Source organism: Ciconia boyciana, chromosome 6 (genome assembly GCF_034638445.1).
Source record: "Ciconia boyciana chromosome 6, ASM3463844v1, whole genome shotgun sequence".
NCBI lineage: Eukaryota > Metazoa > Chordata > Aves > Ciconiiformes > Ciconiidae > Ciconia > Ciconia boyciana.
In genome coordinates this window covers 3,679,745-3,700,468 of record NC_132939.1, presented here as the reverse complement: position 1 = coordinate 3,700,468, position 20,724 = coordinate 3,679,745, and the positions used below count along the sequence as shown (strand labels likewise).

The window sequence follows — 20,724 nt, the reverse complement described above, 5'->3', positions numbered from 1 at the left end:
ATGTAGGGACATTTTGGTGGCAGTAAGCCCACGCATACTTGCAACTGAGAGCGCCCTGTCTCCCCTTTGATGCCCCACTCCATGCCCTCGTTTCAAATGTCCTTAAGGTTGGCTGCATTAATGAGACCCGCTGGTTAATTTGCTTAACTTTGAAAAGCTGTAGTTCACGGAGCGTGTATATAACTTAGGGCCCATGAGTAGTCTCATTCAAAAGATTGGGTCTGCTCACGTGTTACGCGTCCCTGGAGCTCTTACGCACTCGCTTAGTCTCCCTTCAGCAATGTAATTAAATCCACTCTTGGCGATGGGCGAGCAAGACGGGCTCTCCTCCATGCTCTGAAGTGTTTAAATTTAATGGCAAATTTGATAAACAGTCCAACAGGCACTGGCACGTATTGTTCATGAAGGGTAATCCTGACAGCGCGCGCTGTTTTGTGGTTTGTATATAGGGTGTTTTAAAAATTTATCTTTATTGTTAATTTTTTGTGGAGCTCATGGACGCATTCCCGTTGGGCTCTCCCTGCCCCCAGCTGGGGCTTTCATAGGAATTTTGAACTTAAGAATACAGGAAATGTAGATGGGAAATGTGGGGGAAAATTATTTTGTGTTGTTAATACCATTTTCAGAATTTTTGTGGTGTACTGAAGATTATTGTATGGGGTTTTTTGTGGCACCTGAAGCCATCAAAGTCACATCATGATAGTGAGAAATTCCACTTTCCGTGGCTTGGCTGCAGAGAGTGAAAATGAAGTGTATCACATGGACATTATTTGTTGTGTAAATGGAGGGATTGATGGCTGTTGGTGTTGGATTTTTTTTTTTTCCACTGTGTTGGCTTTTGTGTTCACTTATTTCATTCAGTTGCGGTCTTAGAAAAACTTAAGATGTCTTTTTAGTTTTGTCTCGGGTGACTTTCTGGTGAAGGGTGTTATAGAAAAATATTTTACTGCTATATGGGAGTATAAGAAATAATGGTATGTTTAGAGAAGCTTGAATGACTCCAAATCTCTGTTCATTTGCTTTGTGTTGTTATTCCTCATCCTTGTCACTACTGGAACACTGATGCTTTTGGAAATACCTTTTCAACTTGGTCCTACAAGTTAGTCAGTAATGAACCAGACCTATCTAGCCCGAGAGATCTTCGCTTAGCATCAGCAAGACAAATGGCCTGCTTAAATATGCCCAGGTCTGTGTTTTCCTTGATCGGGATTGACGTGCTTTGCCCTTAGTGTTGCACTTACTTATTTTCAGTTTCTTTATAAAGAAGGCCTTGTAGTCAAGTGGTCAGAGCAGGAGCTAGCAGCCTGACAACGGGTTCTACCCATGACTCAAATTGCACTGAGTCAACATGCATCTTGGCCAATCCAGGCTGCAAACTGAATTATTAAGAATGACTTCAGTAAAATTTTGCATTTGGATTTAGCTTACGTGAAGGAGAAGTGGTTTTAAAGCTGTTTGAACAGGAGAGTTTTAACTGGAGAGGGTTGTTTTGGTTTGATTTTTTTTTAATCCGTGTTTGTGTTCTGCTCCACCATGTATTTATTTTAAAATCTAGTTGTGCATCAACACATTCTCAATCTGAAATGTAGATCTCAGGCTGAGATGTTTTAAATGTTTGAATTGAATCCAGTTTTAAAGTACCACAGTTATCTAAGAAGTACATCAAAGTTTCCTCCAGTGTTCATTTCTCATTATTATCTGTTCTGGAGCACTGATTGTTTTTCAGTATAATTAGTGTATGTGTTACCATAAGTTCTCCTTCTGATCTTGCATCAGACGTGCTCTCGTGTTTACAGAGAAGAATCTCATCCGGTATCTATGAAGTTTTACTATGTCAAAAACAAACTTTTGCCCTGATTCCACAATTTTAGATACCGGATCTGTGTACTGTCAGGTCACTCAAAAGCACTGGTTTGATTTTCTTTGAGTACGGGCACATATGGTTTGCATTTCTATCAAATTCCTCAAAGGACCCAAATGAGTTAACGGTAGCTCTATTCCTCTATGCCAGCTTTAGGTTGGCTGTGGCAGGACAGTCGATCATAGATCTAAAATAAAGCCTGCTGGTGCCAAATTGCCCCACCAAAAATTTCTTGAAACTTGAACCAATAAAGTGAGTATATTTACCCTTTGGCTTTTTGTGTTATGTGACGATGGAGTTTTGGATCTGGTACTAGCAGCCTTACATCTTATTTTGTTAAACCAAACTTGGTGTTGCTCATCTTTCTGGAAAAGGATGTGCTCCCATGGCTTGGGATGGGAACCAGACAAATGCAAAATACTCGATCTGGGTAGGAATAATTAGCTGGTTAAATAGCAGTTCCTCAGAAAAGGGTCTAGGAGTCATAAACTAAGCATAAATCCGCAATATCTTATGTTGTAGGGAACATGTTGGCATATGCAATAGATCATTTAGTAATTCTGCTCGGGGCTGGAAAAGCCTGACCGGGAGTACTTTATCCAGTTTCGAACATCTTTTTGCAAGAAAAGTGTGTATCATAACAGCCTAAAGCCGAGAGGAGAGCAACAAAAATGAAAAGAAATCCAGTAAAATGTCTTCTAAGAAAGCAGTGGAAGAGAGGCATTTGGCCAGCGGGGTTTGCAAATTTCCGGTTGGGTTTCTAGGTAGAATTGTTGTTTGTGGGGGAATATTCGTTATGCTTGTCCTATTCTGAGGTGCCCTATGTTAATGCTGAAATTTGTTTGTAACTCGGAGGGAAAAGTCCATGTTACAGGAGGGGAAATGAAGTAGTGGGAAACCCTCTGTGCACGCATGGCCTCCGTGCCAGCTGCTTTCAGGAACTCCTGGGTCATCATGTCCAAATCTTTGCTATTTCGGGCAACCACATCACAGAATCCCATTCATAAATTTCTCAAGTACCATTATAAAAATAGTTTGATTTTATTTATTTATTTATTTTATTTTTTGCCTCCATTGCTCTGATATGAACCTCATGCCTTTGATCTGGGGCCTTATCTCTAATGATCGTCCTCGAGTGTTTTAAATGTTAATGTAGTCACATGTGCAGTTTATTTGTTCTTCATTGCCTTTTGGCTTCTTGACCACCCGACGGGGGTGGGGGGGAAGAGGGTAATGAAGGGGTAGTTTTCTAGTTCTTTTACTGTCTTCTAGAAAGACAAGCTTCTCCCTCCGTCACTGCCACCACACCCTCAGTCATTTTGCATTTTGCTGTTTAAATTTGAGTTCATGTTTCTGAAATGGGGGGTGATGAGTACTGCAGGCAATATCCCAGAGAAACACTGCGGTTACTCTTTCATCTTTACTGGAAGTACTTTGCTTGATATACCCTAAATTGTCATTTGCCTTCTTCTGAGCTATGCCTCACAGAGGGATAGTTGTACTGTGATCAACTGACAGATAAGGAAGGAGTCCTGAAGCATCCTCCAATGCTAGACAGAGCTACCATGTGATACCTCTGGAGAAGATTAGGAACAGCCTGTGTTTGAGCCGAAACCACGTTCCACTGTACTGAGAGCCTGATGGGCTTGTAAAGGAATTACAGTCATAGGAAAGATATTTTTGTGGGTGTTCCTTGAAACTGAGAAGTCCTGTTGCTTTTAGGCACAGGATGGACAGGCAGTGGGTGTGCAGTTTGAGCATAAAGCGTCAGCTGCAAGTTGGTTTGACACTGTTTTCTGGTATTCTGCTCTGAGAGCACCTCTGCTACCAGTAGTGGCTAGAAGTTCTCAACAGAAAGTGTCTCCCAAGAACAAGACGCAGGTGGCTGCGAGAGCAGAGGAGCGTTGCATTAATGGTTTCTTACACCATCACGAGGGGGCTCAGGCAATCCAGCAACTTGAAGTTTTTACCTATAGTAAAACCAATTTCTGCTTGATTTACAAGGAAGAGGAGGTTTACAAGGTTGTCCCATAACTGATACGTGAGAGGAGCTGATGAGGTTTTCTAGAGATTGAGCAAGAAAAATCTCAGCTGGTTTTTTGGAGGTCAGGGTCATGAGGCAGTAGTATAAAGACTCAGAAGATTCCCAGCTAATCACCCTAACCTCTTTTAGTAGAGGGAATCGCACATCCTCATTGTGGGCAGCAAGTCCAGTTTCTGAGAGGAGGTGTTTCGTACAGGAGTTTAGGCAAGAGATCGGATTTAGAAAACTGAAGAAATGTGTGGTCAGATGTGGCTTACCACATCGTATGTGGCTGTATTTCACATACTCTGAAAAGTTTGAGAAATTTATTGTCACCAGGGCTTGAGCAGAAACAGCCTTGTCTTTGGTACCTACAAAGTAAGGAGAAGGCAGAACTGTCAGTAAACGGTAAAACCAATAAGTATCCCTCCCCAAACCAGAAGAAAGAGACTCCAGCTCAAGGGCAGAATGGCCCTCGTGCCAGTGGTGGGGATATTGACGCATTTTAGGATTGCAGAAACTTGGCATCCCAGCTTAAACTGCCAGTCATTGCACCCATGAGGACTGCGACCCATGAGGATGCAACCAGTATACCTCGTTTGGTTCCTGACGATGAAGCAACAAGGCTCTGTTCAGAAGAGCAGAGTTTTAAAAGGTCATCGCTGGGTGCAAATTTTTATCTGCTGAACCGAATCAGTATTTTGCAATTTGTAAATCTTACAGCTGTGTGGTGTGCCCCAGTGATGTTGGTGGGTTAATGACAGATAAATGGCTGTCTGCACAAGAAGATCCCTTTTCTCCCCCCTCTTTTTTTCCTAAGGCATAGGTTTCCTAAGGCATAGCAGCAGTCACTTTGGTTGTACCGCTACTAAGCGTTTCCATATTTAAACAGTACTCCAGATTGCTTATTGAAGTGGGTAAGCGATATGCCATCCAAACCTCTGGGAATCGCACCATAAATTTCCCAAATAAATAGGCTTAAGGAGAGAAACCAAACAGGACACAAGTGCTAAAAAGCCTCAAGATTAGCAAGATGTGTCCCTTTCTGCCAAACCAGCAAGTAATTGTTTTAATATGAAAAACAGCATTTCAGATAGAGATTTTTCTACAATTGGCTGATTTTGGTGCTCGGCTTCTTAAATCTTGTTTAAAAGGTCACAGGCCGAGTCCCTTCTAAGAGCTGATTAGCAAGCGGAAAGATTAGCAGAGAAAGCACTTGATATTTTCTTGTCCAGGGAGATCCCAATAGGGCGCTGCAGGAATTGTTATGCAGGCTGGAGTAGGTGCGATGAGGCTTTTTTTTTTTCCACTGGAACATCATGTTCAGGGGTGACCGCGTTGGTCTGTAGATATTTTCTCCTGTGAGAACTGGCACTCCAGAAGCTTTGGGCTGGGTCAAGTCATACCCAGGTTTATACTTGCTCCGATTTTCAGTACCATTAGAGCATCCAGCCTTCCACAAAATGCAATTTTGTGATGTACTATTGCAGGGCTTTAATCAAGAAGACTTTCTGTGTTCTCTGAAGTTTCCTTGAAGCATCTTGTTGGACTGCTTTGCCCGGAGCTGAGCTGTGGTGGCATTCACTGTCCTTCTTGCCTTCAGTCACGAGGGCTTCACAGGCAAGAACCAGCCCGCAGGTAGGGAAAGAATAAGGAATATAAACTGTTGATCAGTGTTATAAATACTTCCTGAAGGAATATAGTTAGAGATGAAAGTTATCAGGAAAAAAGTCTTAGTTTCATGTAAACAAAAATCATGCTCGTGTTAAAATTAGGTAAAGAAAATAGATTCAGAAACATTACATGTGTTGTAACATTGAAATATTTCTTCATGTAAGTACGTGTAGTCATTGATAGAGGTGCAGTCACTACCCACTGTTTGGGGACACTAATATCCTTTATGTATGTATTGGTGGTGTACAAAACACCTATACTCCCCCCTGCTCTCTTCACCACTGCTGGAGGAGCTGCTTGGATGGAAGCTGTTCCTCAGGGAGGAGGTCTGGCATAGCTTTCCCTAACCAAGTCCCCCACCCATTTGCGCACACACACACGCCCCCAGTATATGGTCTCTTACAGGCTATAAAGCCAGGGAAATCGATTGCACGCACATTTTATCCCAAGCATATCTGCTGCTGCTCCTCTATGGCTCCCATATTGTCAAGCCTCTATGGCTCCCATATTGTCAAGAAACAAATTTACATCGCTTGGAAGGTTGTCTTGTTTTTCTTGAGGTTTTTATCATGCAGAGGAGGCAAACAGGGCCACACGGGTGCCCGGGGGCTGGCTGCAGGCGATGCCCTGGTGCCACTGAGCCAGGTGAGGTGCCAGCCCCTCCGTACGTCTTTTCCAAGCCGCTAGTGGAAGGGTGCCTTGATCTTGTGTTGGGCTGGAGAGTGACAGTGTGAAAATAAAAATTTACACCCCTAGGAATTTTTTTCAACCACTGCAACTGGTTCAAATATTTTAAATATCGTATGTCTCTCAAATTAATGCATTGTGCAATAGCTGATCCGGCGTTATGACACCCCTCCCACCGTAACCACTGTTGCTCTATCACATCACTTCACAGAATATCTCCAATACGTAGCCAGTCATAATAAAAAATAGCAACAGCTATGGGTTTCAGACATCCAAAGGTTAGTAAACCATTCAAGGACATTACTACCGAGCTATCTCCATTAGTTTTGAAAGCAGAATTGTGCCACATTCGTTTGTATTTACCTAGTTGCCCTCTATTCCTTTAAATACCAGTATTGACATCATTACTGTGGTCAGGGAGAACTTTTCTTTCTCTTAATCAGCAATGAATTTATTGCAGGTTTAAAAGCAATTGCTTCAGGGTAATTTCTGAAGAGCTTGAATATTTTATAAAAAAAAAAAAGAGACTATTAATGAGACTAGAAACTTAGCTGGCAAAAATGCATCATGTGTTTTGTAAACTCGTTGAACTAACCAACCAACATAGAGTATGTGTTATTAAAAAGTGATAAAAGTTTGCAAATAGCAGTTTACAATATATTTTGAAAAAGTTTATGGAATAACAGATATACTAAAGGATGGTATCCAAAGAAATTGGACATTCTAAAATTGGATTCTAAATATTTTGGTAAAACAAGATTTTTTTTTCATGCAGACTATTGTTTTTCTAAATGTTTCAATGCTTGAAGATAAGCAATATATTAAAGTTTAATTCCATTTTATTCCATTGTTTAGGGTTTTTTTCACTGAACTGATAAACATTTACCAGATAAATTAACAGAACATTTTCCTTTTTCAAAAAAAAAGAAGACAGCAAGTGAAATATTCTGCTAATCAAAACAGAAAAACACAATAAAACCTTGTCTTAAGCTTATAAACTTAGTCACACTTTAGAGAAAAATAAATTCCTCTCCTAAATTCTAGGATGAAGCCTTGGCCCTCTATAAATAACAAGGTTACAACATCTTCAATGCCTTTCTCAGGAAATATGAAAACAAATAATGTTTTCTCTCTTTCTCTCTATCTGCACTGATGTCAAACGCTTGCTCTTGGCAGGAGTTGCCATTTCCTTCCTTACCCAGAGTATCTTCAGGCAGACCATCACCGAACACGTGGGTGTGATGCATTTTGGTCTGCTTCATGGTTTTATTTTGCTAAAGTCTCAGAGCTGTAGAAATAATTAAAAAAACCCCAAAAACATTTTTTGGTGGAGCCTTACATTGTATGGTCCAGGAGCGACTGATACCATTCACTTGCTGGACCATAACGGAACAGCTACGATTTGGGAATTAACAGAATATTTGGCTACAAAAGAGCCATACTGTTTGAAACGATATAATTTCTAGTTTTTGTTTTGGTGGGTCATATGTTTATGGTGCTCAGAGTTGTTTCCTCAGGGGACGAGGATTTATGCCTAATACTAAAAAGAGAGTATTGAGAGTACGGCGTATGAAGACTAATGCCCATCTGGTGATGCTTGTAGTTGTCAGTCACTTTCTTTGGATGATTTCTCAAAGAAGAATGAACAAGACAGAAAGGACTCTCCCTTTTGCTATCTATCTCACACTTTTTGAGATAAAATACTGGACTATAGTTGCCCTTTAATGTGCTAATGAAACCAGAAATAATAGTGTCATACACGATCATCTTAATGATTAGAAAAATGGTCCTTTTCTTTTTGGAGGCAATCTCTTCGATTTTGCCAAGACATCCTTGTTTATACACAGGTTGAACACAATGATCTTTCAAAATATGTCTGTCTCAGGTTCTCATGATATGAACTCATTGGGTTGGGGAGTTTTTTTGGGGAGAGTGTTAAATGCCTACATGCTGGCTGTGGACACGACTGCCTTCATGCAGAAATATGCTTCTTTAAGGGCCATACCTTTGGTATGGATTCTGAGCTCCTTTTGGAAAAGTACTGCTGCAGAACAAACAAGAGCAAGTTAGGAATGAAACCTGGAAATCTGGACAGAGATTTTGGTCCAGTTGCCTTGGACCACCTGCAGTGCCCACAGAGCCCTCCACACTCTGCTTCCTTCCATTTTACAGTCGACAGCAATTTCATGGCAATTTCCTCTCCTTTGGTCTTCGGTAGTAAATGTGGATTGACTGGTGTGCCTTTGGATAATCCAGGCTTTTTAGTAAGTCCGTCCGCTGTTACAATCTTGATAGTAAAGATTGTCAAAAGCTCGTTAGGAAGAGACTTGGGCTCAGCGCTGCTGTCATTATCAGCTTCCCTGCTGAGGGCCAAACTACAAAGAATGTCTATCTCTGCTCAAACATTTCAAGTGTGCCTTTCATCTGGGGTCTCGAAATGCCTTACCAAGGCACTGGCCCAGTCCCTCCTCTTGCCGGCACTGAAGGGAAGCTGGCTTTGCTGACGGATTAGTTTTCTGCTCCAAGGATGTTGCCACCCGGGACGGGACCACCCAGAATCCTAAGCAGGAATATCTTATTTTCCTATAGCATGTGTTTCTGCATCCTCTGGCACAGGGCAAGCTAGCTGGCCGGCACGTGGCACCTTCCTGGAGCATCAGCCTCTTTGTGGCAGTCCGATCTCAGCTCGCTCTTAAAAACAAGGAGGAGACTATGCCTGGTGGCACAGTCACTTCTTAGGTCTTCTGCCTCTGGTATGCCTCAACTTAGTTCATTAAGACTGGGGAACGCAGGGAATGGCGTTCTCATAGATCAACAAGAGTTAATAGAGCTTTTTGCCCTCATCGATTTGCATTCACTTGCTCAGGGAGAGATTTGTTTCAATTGCCAGTGAAACTTAGCAGTTTATTGTCATATCGCAGTGTTGCTCCGCATCCAAGTTAAAACTGCAGGAGTATGAAGAAAACTTGCTAGAACCAAGCTCTTCCTCAGTGCAGGATTTTGGTTTTATTTCCTCAAATAGCACAGTGCTAGAGGCTGCACTGGGACCTTGGATGAATATCACCTACCACCATCTCACTATGAAATCAGCTCCATCTGCTTTGGCACACCCAAAGAACATATATAAAGTGGAGCTCTGCAGTACAAAACCCGACCCCACCCAGACTGACTGGCTCTTTCAGCGCAAACGTAGAAGAGCTGTGGTTACTGAACGTGGTGACTGTAGTCAAAAACATCTTTATCAGGTTAGCGAAACCTTCCAAGACATCCATGCCTCAGTCTATGCAGTCTGAATGCCCTCGTGACTTTGATGCATGGAAATTTAAACATGAGTGCAAATGTTTCAAGATTAGGACTTTAGATGGGAAACCTCTTGGGTCAAGAGCAGCTTTGCCAGTAAGTATATGCTACGACCTCAGCCCCAGGTTGCAGTCTATGGCTGATGTTTTACCAGTAAAACTGATGATCTTTGGATCCTCATTTTCGCATGATCGGTATAAGGAGCTATTTGTAATAGCCCAGTAAAGGAAAATGTATTTATTATTTTAAATGTATTTAGATATCTTTAAAAGCTGCTGTGAAAGTTTAGGTATACATTGCTCCAATGCATACCCGTACTATCCCCATAATCTCTTTTTTAGTATTTCTTTCCTTTCATCTTACTGCTCCCATTGGTAACAACTGCCTTCCCTTGGAACATACAAACAAAAATAATTAGCATCATAACCCTTCAAAACATAACTAACAGCATTCCTAGAGCACGGATTCAGTGGATCTTCCGTATCTAGTCCATGTTCTTGTTCCCACGATACGTATAACTCAGGATATGACATTGCAGAGTGCATTCAAGCAAGTCATCAGTACGCATTTTGGAAGTCAGCAGTAACTGGCGTAAGAAAGAGGATTACGGCCTTTGGTCCCGATGCATTTCAGTGAATCACGCCAGTGCTTCTGCTCTCATTAAAACTAATATAAAATGCGAAAAAATGTTGCAAGAATTATTCTGTATGTGTAGCAAAGTAACTAGGAGCAGGATTTTGCTCATTGTATCTATTTTGCTATGAAGTACTATCAAATTACAGAAATACAGAAATAATTGGTAAAACTGGAGTTACAGTTTGCAAAGAACAATCTCCAGTGGACTTGAGCCTGGCTTTAATGCTGCGTTTTGTGGAATCGCAATAGAAGCAAATCTGAAATGTTTTTCCAGTGTCTGGTAGAAGAAGAGTGCTTGATTTAAGTCTTTTAGAAATATGTCTGAAAACAGACATACTTAATGGACCATTAAATAGTTGTTGGTAGTTGCGGGGAAAAAAAGTGCAATTTGTCTTGGGGGGGGTTGTGTGTTTTTTATAAAATGTGGGATTTTCCAGGGTCTAAATAAACAGGCAGTATGAGTCTTGCTAAGGTAGAATTTATATTTGCTGGTCCTTTATGTGCTGTTGAAAATGCCATTTCAACCAAAATGTTCATTTTACTATCATTATGGTTTTTAGGTAATTTGCTCTTCGTTTTTAGATTTCACATATCACAAGGGTTGTGTCAGATTAGATGTGTTGAAGCCTAGGGCTACATACTGCAAACAGGGTAAATTAATCTTTAAAAACAAAAATAGAAGGGCAGAAATAGAAATGATGTCACAGTTGTGTGTCCTTCTAACCTTCTTTTAACATGTTGCTGATAATAATAGATCAATACCTTTAAAGCTGTAGACAGCCTTCCAGGAAAGCTGCAGCCCCACTCTAGAGACCCACCGTTGATAAGTCAGTACTGAGAAACATAGCTAAGCAAGCTGATGTTTCAAATAATCCTGCTAGGAGCTGAATTTTCTCCACCCATGTGACAGGAGTTGGTTTTCAGACTCCCAAATACTGGACACAAAAGTCTCCGAATGGGCCCTGCCATTCAGCGTAATACGAAGTGCTAACAAAGTTGTCAGCGTCAGCTGTATTAAGATTGTCCTGCTTTAAAAGTATTGCTATTCTGTAAAGGAAACTGTCCTTGGAATTCAAGTTTTCTTTCACTGTTCAATCTTTTTCTTTTTTTAATGGATTGGATCATAACTTCCTGTTTGCTTCATTAAGGTAATACCCTGTACAGACGTAGGCTACAGCCAAGTTTTAAAATAAATGCAAAAGCAAAGGAGATGGGTGAGTTCCAGGGTGTCCTACTTAGCATGGGGCTACAGGAGATCGAAGGGGCGGGGGGTCACCTCTCTGCAGGCGGGTGGACAGAAGGTGTCAACATCCCTGAAAGCGTTAATCTTGCCCAGGGGTGGGTCGGTTGCCTTTTACAGCAGCCCTTTGCCTGCCAGGCCAGTCAATGGTATTAGTGCAGTCTCCTGCATCTACAGCAGTAGTGCTGCTGGAGGCAACATCTGGCTGTTCGCAGCTGGAGAGGCGAGGGAAAATTTAAATCAAACGGTCACAGATGTGGATCTAATCAGTGCTTAACTTCTGGACTTGGAGCAGAACAAAAGTTCAGGACATGTATGAGTGCTCCTTGGAGAGCGCTGCGGTTCCTGACCGGGCTCTTGGTCTCAGGCCAGTGCCTCGTAAACAGGTGTCAGCGTCCCAAAAAAGCTCTCCCCTCTCTGCCAGCGGCGGGTATCCTCGCTGGCGTTCCCGCGGCAGAGCTTTGTGGGCCAGGAGGAATGACCCATAGGTCAGGAATGAGAGGTGCTGGTGGGGTGGCATACTGAGGCTTCCTTGACATTTGCCTTGCCTTATTTTTCCTGAGGACGAAGCAGGGATTTGGGGCTCCAAATCTGAAAACCGTTTAATATATCAGGAGGAAAAAAAAACCAACCCAAAAACAAAAATAGGAGGAAGTGATAGGTGAGTCGCTTGTGAGAATTATGGGGTTTTTTTCTTCTTAGCCCAAGGATTAACCTGTAGCTTTGAATGTGGAAGATACAGGAAGTCAAGAAATGGGTAAGAATGTGTTGAAGGAGGATTCTGCTGCTAGGGGGCAATATATAGTAAGCAAAACCACACTAAAGCGTTTTCTCGCAGTATCTATCAAAGTTTTTTTTGAAAAGAACCCAAATCCAAAAAATATCCGACGTATTGCATACACTAGCATTTCTTCTGCAGAAAGAGCATAGTATAAACAAAATATACAACCTATATTTATATGTGTGTGTGTGTGTATTTTTTTTCACATATATATATATGTGTGTGTGTGCCTGACTTTCTTAATATGCTTCCTCCCTATCGCTACCAGTTCTGGGACCTGCGCACAGCACTTTTACTTGTTAATTCATATGAAACAAATGTCTTCAGTTTAAGGAATCTAAACCCCATACGCTAGTATTTCAGAAGCTTTTGTGAAGAACTGGTGTTATGGCTCCTTTAAACCGATTTGCTCAGGGAACTTATCCTGCGTGAGTCTTAATTTTTTGTTCCGAATTCTAACACGATTTCTATAAGGCAAAAAGATAAGAATGTGGACGTTTAAATGTCTTAAATCACATGGTCTTGTAACTCTCCTGCTTCTTCCTTGTTGAGAACAACTGGGACAGCTAACTTCGATGTCTTTACGACTTTTTTGTTCTAGCCACTTTCTTAAACATACTCCCTAAAAAAGAAAACAAGGGGAGATAAGAGAAGCCAGCTTCAGCGAAGTTATTGGTTTCAGGTTAAGCAGTGAAATAGTTGTTCGTTTGTTTATATATACTCATGCTGACTTGATGATGCTCGTTTTAGAACTAGCACAGGATGTTTCTGTAAAAACTGCCTTGTGTGAATGCAAGTTTCCATTTATTTTAATGAAAAAATTATTTTTTGCCTGAGAACATTCAGTGGTTATACGTGATCATGACTATAATATTAATAAGCTAGTTGATCGAGTCTGAGGCTAGTAATGGAGAAAATAGACCCATTTCCAGAGTAGATTTTCAGGTCTGGTTCACCTGGTCACCAAAGCCCAATGAAGAAGCATTGTCTAAATGAGTAAAGGTTACAGCACGATGTGCCAAATTTCTGGGGTGGAAAATTTATCATGAATTAATTAGTGTTAATTTTTGCAAGAAGAGTTTGAGGAGTTTTACAGCTGCAACTGAAGTCTGAACAAAGGAGCAGATGTTTGCAAGTTTGAGGGGGTTTTTATTAATTTAATTTTGTTTCTCATATTGTTCAGAGTGAGAGGCTCATTGGAGATTCACGGGGAGAAGTAACTGGCGCAAAGACACAAGACATGCACAGACCCTCCTTACTGTTATAATGCACTTGTCTCTTCTGATCTTTTCATTCACCAGTTCCTGTCCTCGTGCTCTCATCTCTGTGATTCATCTAAGTTTATCTACTTCAGGTGAATATAGTGCTTGCTTATTTTGCACTGGAAATGGCACAGAGATCATTGTACCTGATGCATCTTACAGAGAAATCATTTCAGAATGGCTAATATATCTCTAACTTTACTGCAGTTCGCAAGGTCATTGTAGCATCTCCGTGCTCTGAATTGCAGCTGGTGGCTCAGTGTAATCCACAACATCCCAAGATCTCTGGGAAAAGCCCCACAGGGAGCAGAAAGGTAGCTTGAGAGCTGCTGCAAACATCTGTTTCTAGGTCTTCCTTTTCTTGCTCTCCCATATTACCTCACCCCTAACAAAAAAGGGACAGCTGTTAAGATACGTGTATGATCACATACCCTATGGAGCTGTTCCTAAACACAAGTGCTGCCTAAAAGCCTGTTCTTTTATACCAGCTATGCAAAATACAGGGTTATTAACAGCAAATATGGGAATTACCTGGCAGCGCCTGTGCTAAGGAAGGTAATAGAAGTTCTATACGCGTCTGATGTTCACCAAATACTTCCTCAAACCTGGTTCACGGATGGGATTGAAATTGGTATCAAATGCTTTTCAGCGTTTTGCACTCGTACACAATGTGGATGCTTTGAGACAGCAAGGAATACTTTAAAGTATATCATTATATATTGTCTACTTGGCAGGGTGTTCTGTGATTCATAGCAAATATTGGGAAATGACAAAGCAATACATAATAAAGTGTAAAAGAAGCATCAGGTGGGTCTGAGTCTATGTTCCGGGAATATTAGGAACTTCTGCTGTCTGGAAATCCATGGGTTTCTCCACAGCATCAGCTGTGGATACGGAGGAGAAAGGGCTGATTGGTTATATGGCTGTGTTGAAATATGTTGAGCACTTCTTCCAGTCTTTGTTGTAGTGTTTGCTGGTTAGTAAATAGAAGAGAGTGGGTTAGTCAATGTTAGAAGGCTGCAAAGCTAGCAATTTTCACAATACTCTCCTCTTTCAGCTCCCAACAAAGAGATTAAGATGTGACTCTAGCTGAATTAGGACGTTAATGTGCTTTGTGCTCTTCATATTACATGTACTATCTTGCCATAAATAATTCTGAATGTGAATTTATTCTGAGATTAAATTATTGTCCTTGTTTAATATGATTAACACAAAATATGTGTGTTAATCGTGTGTGTGTTAATAGGTTCATGTTTTTAAGTCTTTAAAATGCTCTATTCCGTATAAAAAGATGTTTTGTGTTCTGCAACAGAATGCTGTGACCTCTGCCAGATCAGCATAAGTGAACTACTTATAATCCCTATGCATTTTTAATTACCAAAGTGGTTTGCACGGCTTTACTTAGTATTAAATCCTGACATCATCTTTAAGTACAGAAATCAAACTTGTTGTAGTTAAGATTGTATGAATAAAGTTCTCACATTTCACATCTTTTCCAGTAGTCATAATAAACCAAAATTGTATGATTCATTGCTTACCTTAAGTATTTGTTCTTTCCGATATTGCCAGGCTACTGATGTGTAAACAGAAATGTAGATATATGCTTGCGGATGGGTGATTGTTTGGGCTTGCACAATAGTACTGAATCATTTGAGCAGGTCTCCTTGCTCTGTACCGTAGACTTAACAAATGCTGCTCAGAAGTGCAGCTCCAGAGCACAGGGACTTGTTTGGATTCAGTGTAGCTTGCGATTTTCTGCTCTAAACATATTCCATCCTAATTGTAATTTCTAAACTAGCAGTTTTCCATTCACAGGTCCATTATGAGATATACAAAATATTCAGATTCATAGTCAGTGAAAGGTGCTTCTCTTCTAATATCCTCTGTAATCTACTGAAGTAACTAGGTTTTATTCAGTACATGTGTGAAAGGAGGAAAAAGGAGAGAGGACTTTTACAGCACTTAAGCTATTGTTTCTAGAAAGTTGTTTCAGGCATTCTTCCAAATAAAAACGCGGGTTGTTATGCTTATGAAGTTCCAAAAGTTGTTGTATTATTATAGGAGTATTTTACAGCCATGGAATAAAAACCTGAGTACATAGGATTCTGCAGCTGATCGCATTTGTAGCAATTCCCATGTGTTCAGGGAGCATGTGTCTATATGCATGTGTATGTCAGGAAAAAAGAGAGCATACATGTGTAGGGAATTGTTACAAACATGCCAGTCGCTCCCAGGAGACAGCTGATTTTTTGGCTGCATCTCTATATTACCCCATAAAAAGCTTCTTTAACTATTACAAATTGTTATTCAAGTGATTTACTGAGTTTGAGGACGCTGCCCCAAGATTGCAAGCGTGGCATCTTTTCTGAGATAACTATTTGAGAATTTTAAAGAAAAGCCAAGAACAGCAGCACAGATCTGCAGAGATGTGGGCGTTAGATGCTGTGTGCATGATATATGTAAGGATAATTGCTGCCCAGATTTTATGCAAAGGTGATGGTGTTGATGAGCACTGCAGTTCCTAGGAAAGTGGGTGGCTTGTAGAGAGTTGCTTGGGGCTGCAAATTGCCCAGACACAGGAACTGAAATGAAGATCCACAAACTCGTGGTGTTTGCGAGTTCCAGAGAAGCATGACTTTCATACTAATAATGTTTATCTTACTCTGATAAGCTCAAGAAATGTGCCAAGGCTTTGGCCACACCTTCCTCCTCTGCTGCTGCAGGTTGTTGTCCATGCCAATGCCTGCATGTCGCCATGAAGAACCTCATGATGAACCATGTGCAGTTGAGCTCTGGCCATCTCCAGGGATGAATGGAGTTTTATAGCTTCACCCTTGTTGTTAAAGAGTTAAGATTTTTTTTTTAATGTCTGGTCATAATTTCCTTTGTTGCAACTTGTGTCTGTAGCCTCCCATCCTTTTGCTGTGCACCTATGAGAAGAATCTGGCTCTGCTATGTCTGTACCTGCTCAGTAGGTAGTTGAAGGCAGGAATGGGACCCCATCGTTTGCCTTCTCTTCTTTGGGCTGCATAAGCGTGGGTGTCTCAGCCTCTCCTTGTGCTCTCGAGCCCCCTGACCATCTTGATGGTCCTCCACTAGACTTGCTGAAGTTTGTCCATGTCCTTCTTGTGCTGGGGAGCCAAAACTGGGCACCGCGCTCTAGCTGTGGTCTGGCAAGTGTCAAATAAAGGAGAAAATCGCTTCCCTAGACCGGCTGTCTTTGCTTTCTTACTAATGGAGTCCAGTATACAGCTATCCTTCACCACTCAAGACGATCACTCACTTCGAACCTGTCCACCAGGATCCTCAGGTCCTTTTTTGCAGAGCTACTTTCTATATGGTCCATGCCCAGTTTGTGCTTGTGCTGGAGACTAGTCTGTCCGAGTGCAGGACTTCATATTGACTTCGTTGAGTTTCATGAGGCAGCTCTCAGCCCATTTTTCCAGCCTGTCAAGATCCCTTGAAGTGGCAGCCTTACCCTCCAGCTTATCAACCATGCTCCTCAGTTTCACATCATCTGCAAACTTGTTGGGGAATGAGATTTTCCCTGTCTCTTCCTTCCACATCATCCCTGAAGTTCAACCAAATCGAGACGAGTAGTTTGGTGAAGAGGAGTAACATGCTCTTAGGCTAAGACGTAGCTAATTAAAATGCAGTATCTATCCTCACCTCAACATAAGCTTAGTGGCAACTCTAGGTAGGAGGGAAGTATTTTTCCTAATGGGCTAATTCTGTACAATTTCTGCTGCTATCTGCTGCTATCTGCCCCAGAGACAGTGTTGAACTAGTTGCAGCAAAAGACTGTTGTAATACAGCTGCTGCTAGAGCATGCTCCTCTGCATGTTTTTGTTGTTTGTTTTTTGGGAGAGTTAATTTAGTATCCATTCAAGGCTAAATTCTAAAGTTCTTTCTTTATCTTCACTTTAGACAAGCAAATCCTGCTCCTGTGGTTTAGAAAAAGGGCATAATGCTGCAGTATTTTACTTCAATGTCAAAATGAATCAAATCTTGGAAAACTTTGCCTTCTATTGCTTGCATAAATGCACATATGCAACACTAGTTTGCATTTTATCAATTATCTGCTTGCTCAGTCTGTAGTGAAATTTTTACATGAAATCCTTTAGCCCATCTATACACTTAAATAATAAGTGGAAACAGTACAGACGTCTGGCAGGTTGAGAGGCGGAAAACCTCAGCTTTTCAAGACTATGTAAACCCGAATGGTTCAGTAAATCAGATGCAGTATGTAGGCACTTCAGGGGAAACCCACTACTTAGTTTTTCAGCATGAACAAGTGCTTGTTGAAGGAGAAAATGCCTACTGAAAAGGGGAAAACACCATGCCACCTGTCGTCACCAGCTAATCCTCAGACTATTTTTCTTTTTTTCCCCCCTTTTTTCCTTCTCTTGCCAAGAAATAGAATCGTTCTATGAGACCATACAGTAAACACATCCTGAGACAGCAGTGCAGCAAAGAAGTTAACTGAGCGCTCCTCTGGAAGAGGAGGAGAGCTAGGCAGGGCTGAAGAGGGCTGCGGAAAAGCTAAGGAGGGAGGCACAGAGGAGGGTGGAAGCCCTGCACAAGGGCTCATTGGCAGAAGAAGGCAGGAACAGGATATGTTTCAGCTTGGGTGGCTCTGGGTGGAGCAAGTGTTGGGATTAAAGTGTCTTGATAAAATTGTTCCTTTTCTTTTCAGACGGAGACAGTGAGTTTTATGGGGTGGATTTTCTGCCAGAAGATCTCAACGAGGCTCCAGAAGAGACAGGAATGAGGGTGAACAAGAAGTACTCCTGCCTACCTGCTGAGGAGAAGGGGATCCACATTATCAACATCCGAGCTATTGAGGATATAGGATATGACCAGCATGAGAGTACGGTGAGTAAAGGACTTGCCAGATGTGTCATAACTGGCGTATGGTGCTTTACCCCTTAGCTTATTTCTCACCCTTTCCATTGCCAGGATGCTCTGAAATCCTCTCTCTCCCTTTCTCAGAGGTGCTGAGGAGGATTGCCACCAGCCACAGTACATGCTAATTTAGCGGGGTTTGTTCTTTGGTGTGAAGAAAGGAAGCAAGGGATCCTTGTTTAACCTGTAGCATAAAAAGGGGTTGGCTGTTCTCAGAGTAATCAATCTGGCAATAAGGCTGTGGCAACCTTCAAATCTCTTTGCCCATATAGACTAGAGCAGAAAAAAAAGTGTAAAATTTCATGCAAAAGCTATTGTTAGCATAGGTAACATTAAACTAATATTCTGTAGCACACAATAGAGGTTAGATTTCCAGTGTCATTAATTGTGCCTTGGTTAGATTCTTTAACACCGATTTTAAAGGAAGTTAGTAATATGAATACCCAACAGGATTAGGAGTTGGTTATGTCATAAACACATAAAAAGGAGTTTATTCAGGTGAAAGAATCCAGGTGGAGTGGGCTATATAACAGATCTCACTGGGGAAGGATGTAGCAGAAAAAGCAATACTTGATTTATTGTGCTTGTGCTTAATCAGGATGGAGCGTGGAGGAATAATTCTGTCAGAGTGTAAACATCCCTCCTGCTGTGGTAAAACCAAAAGGTCTTTTCTGTGTCATTGGCAACCAAAGGGACGTGAGCCTTACGTGGTCTAAGTCAACGCAGCACGCTCTATTTCAGCGTAGCAGCGCTGCGAGAAAGGATGTGGCCTATGAGTACCTTCCAGCATTAATACCGCATCCTTAAAAGAATCTAACCATTTCTTTCTTTAAAACAGGACTAACAGGCGGCTTTGAGTCTTTCGGCTGCCTCACTTTTGCAGTGGGATATAGCTATTCTCATATATTAATAAATTTATTGAGGCTTTAGTATGCGCAGCACAGCACCTTCTCCTAAATTATCAGTGAGTCAGCTTTTCAAGAGAGAAGTTCAAAGAGATGGGAAGAAGCTCTCAGTCAGGGTCTGCACTGTGACCTGTCCCCTTCCCGGTGGCAGTGGCTCAAAGAAACAGAGAAACTAGGGGTTTTCCGTGCCCCTTTTCTCCACCCAAGGCATGCTCCAGGAGAAGAGGAGCTGTGCCCAGGATGTACTGATCTCTCCTGTGCTCCCCAAGCAGTTAGAAACATCTGGCACACTCACTGCTGTCGTCTTCAAGAGCCATCTTCAGTCCTGCTCGTTTCCTTCATTTATTACTCTCCAGGACAGACCAACTAATTGCTGTCCCTCATAAAGTCAGTCCAATGAGGGTAGGAAGTGGTTGGGGGTCTGAGTCTTTTGCCTGTTTTATCTCCCTGCACTTACCTGAACATCTGTCGGTTCAGCCTAGTTTTTCAGAAATTGATGTTTAATCAATTAATAAGATCAACGCATCTTTAAAAATTAAATACAATCAGTTATCTTAAAAGAAATCCCAGTGTTCCTGTATCTTGTTTACAACAACTATTTACTTTGAAGATGCATTATATCCTGAAAATCCAGTTAGTTACTATTTCTTAATATTTTGTTTCTATAGAAATTTGCATAACTGAGTTGCCCGCCACAAGGAGAATGTCAGCTTGCTTTAAAAAAATGTTCTGAATTCACAGGTGCATGCCATTAATCAAGAAGCAATCAGAAAGTAATAGTTATTAATGGTCTTCTATATTGTAGTTATGCTTAAGAACTAAATCGGAATATCTAGATAGGGCACAAACATGAGCAGCCTGTGCCCTGAAGAATGTGTTATTGCCATGGCTAAATAAGGCAGACATGGAGCAGGGGAAAGAGAATAGGACACAGACTGAACTCCATGGTGGCAGCAAATGCTATATTTTATGATATATTGATGTATTTGGAGCAAAGGGTTTAGGTTAAATGGGAAAGAGAGGTGGGATCCTGGAAGAAAAGGAGAGAGAAACAGATAGCAAAGGCAGGTGTGGAGCAAAGCTGCCAGGGACTGAGGAGATGGGGACCTGCAGCCAAGCTGGCCCTGGGCAGACGTGGTCAAGTCAGGCTTTGGAAAGCAATGAATGTTCAGGCATCCCCATCTCGGCAGACGGCTGCTCCACGTACAGCCTGGCATCTCGGGCTCCTCGCTGTCTGCCAGTCCTTGCCATGTGTTATTGCTATGGGCTCATCTGATTACACTTGGCTAATTACCTCTTCAGTGCGCTTCCTCCTCCCTCCAAACCCAGGAAGATGGGGTTTGCCGCTTGAATTTGTTGTCTGAGTAAAAATCTCCCCGAGGTAAAATGGGAAGAACAGGCTGTCCCTTAAAGGCATTGATTTATAGTTATGGTAGCTGGGACCTGCCCT

General features: G+C 41.6%; 1 protein-coding gene across 1 annotated transcript in view; it reads left to right on the top strand.

The window, feature by feature from the left end:
• Positions 1-20,724, top strand: part of ANO1 (anoctamin 1) — an 83,858-nt gene that overhangs the window by 17,495 nt on the left and 45,639 nt on the right. The window contains exon 2 of the mRNA XM_072864718.1: positions 18,161-18,339. Within this exon, the coding sequence (XP_072720819.1) occupies positions 18,161-18,339 (179 nt within the window). The remainder of the gene's footprint in view (positions 1-18,160; positions 18,340-20,724) is intronic.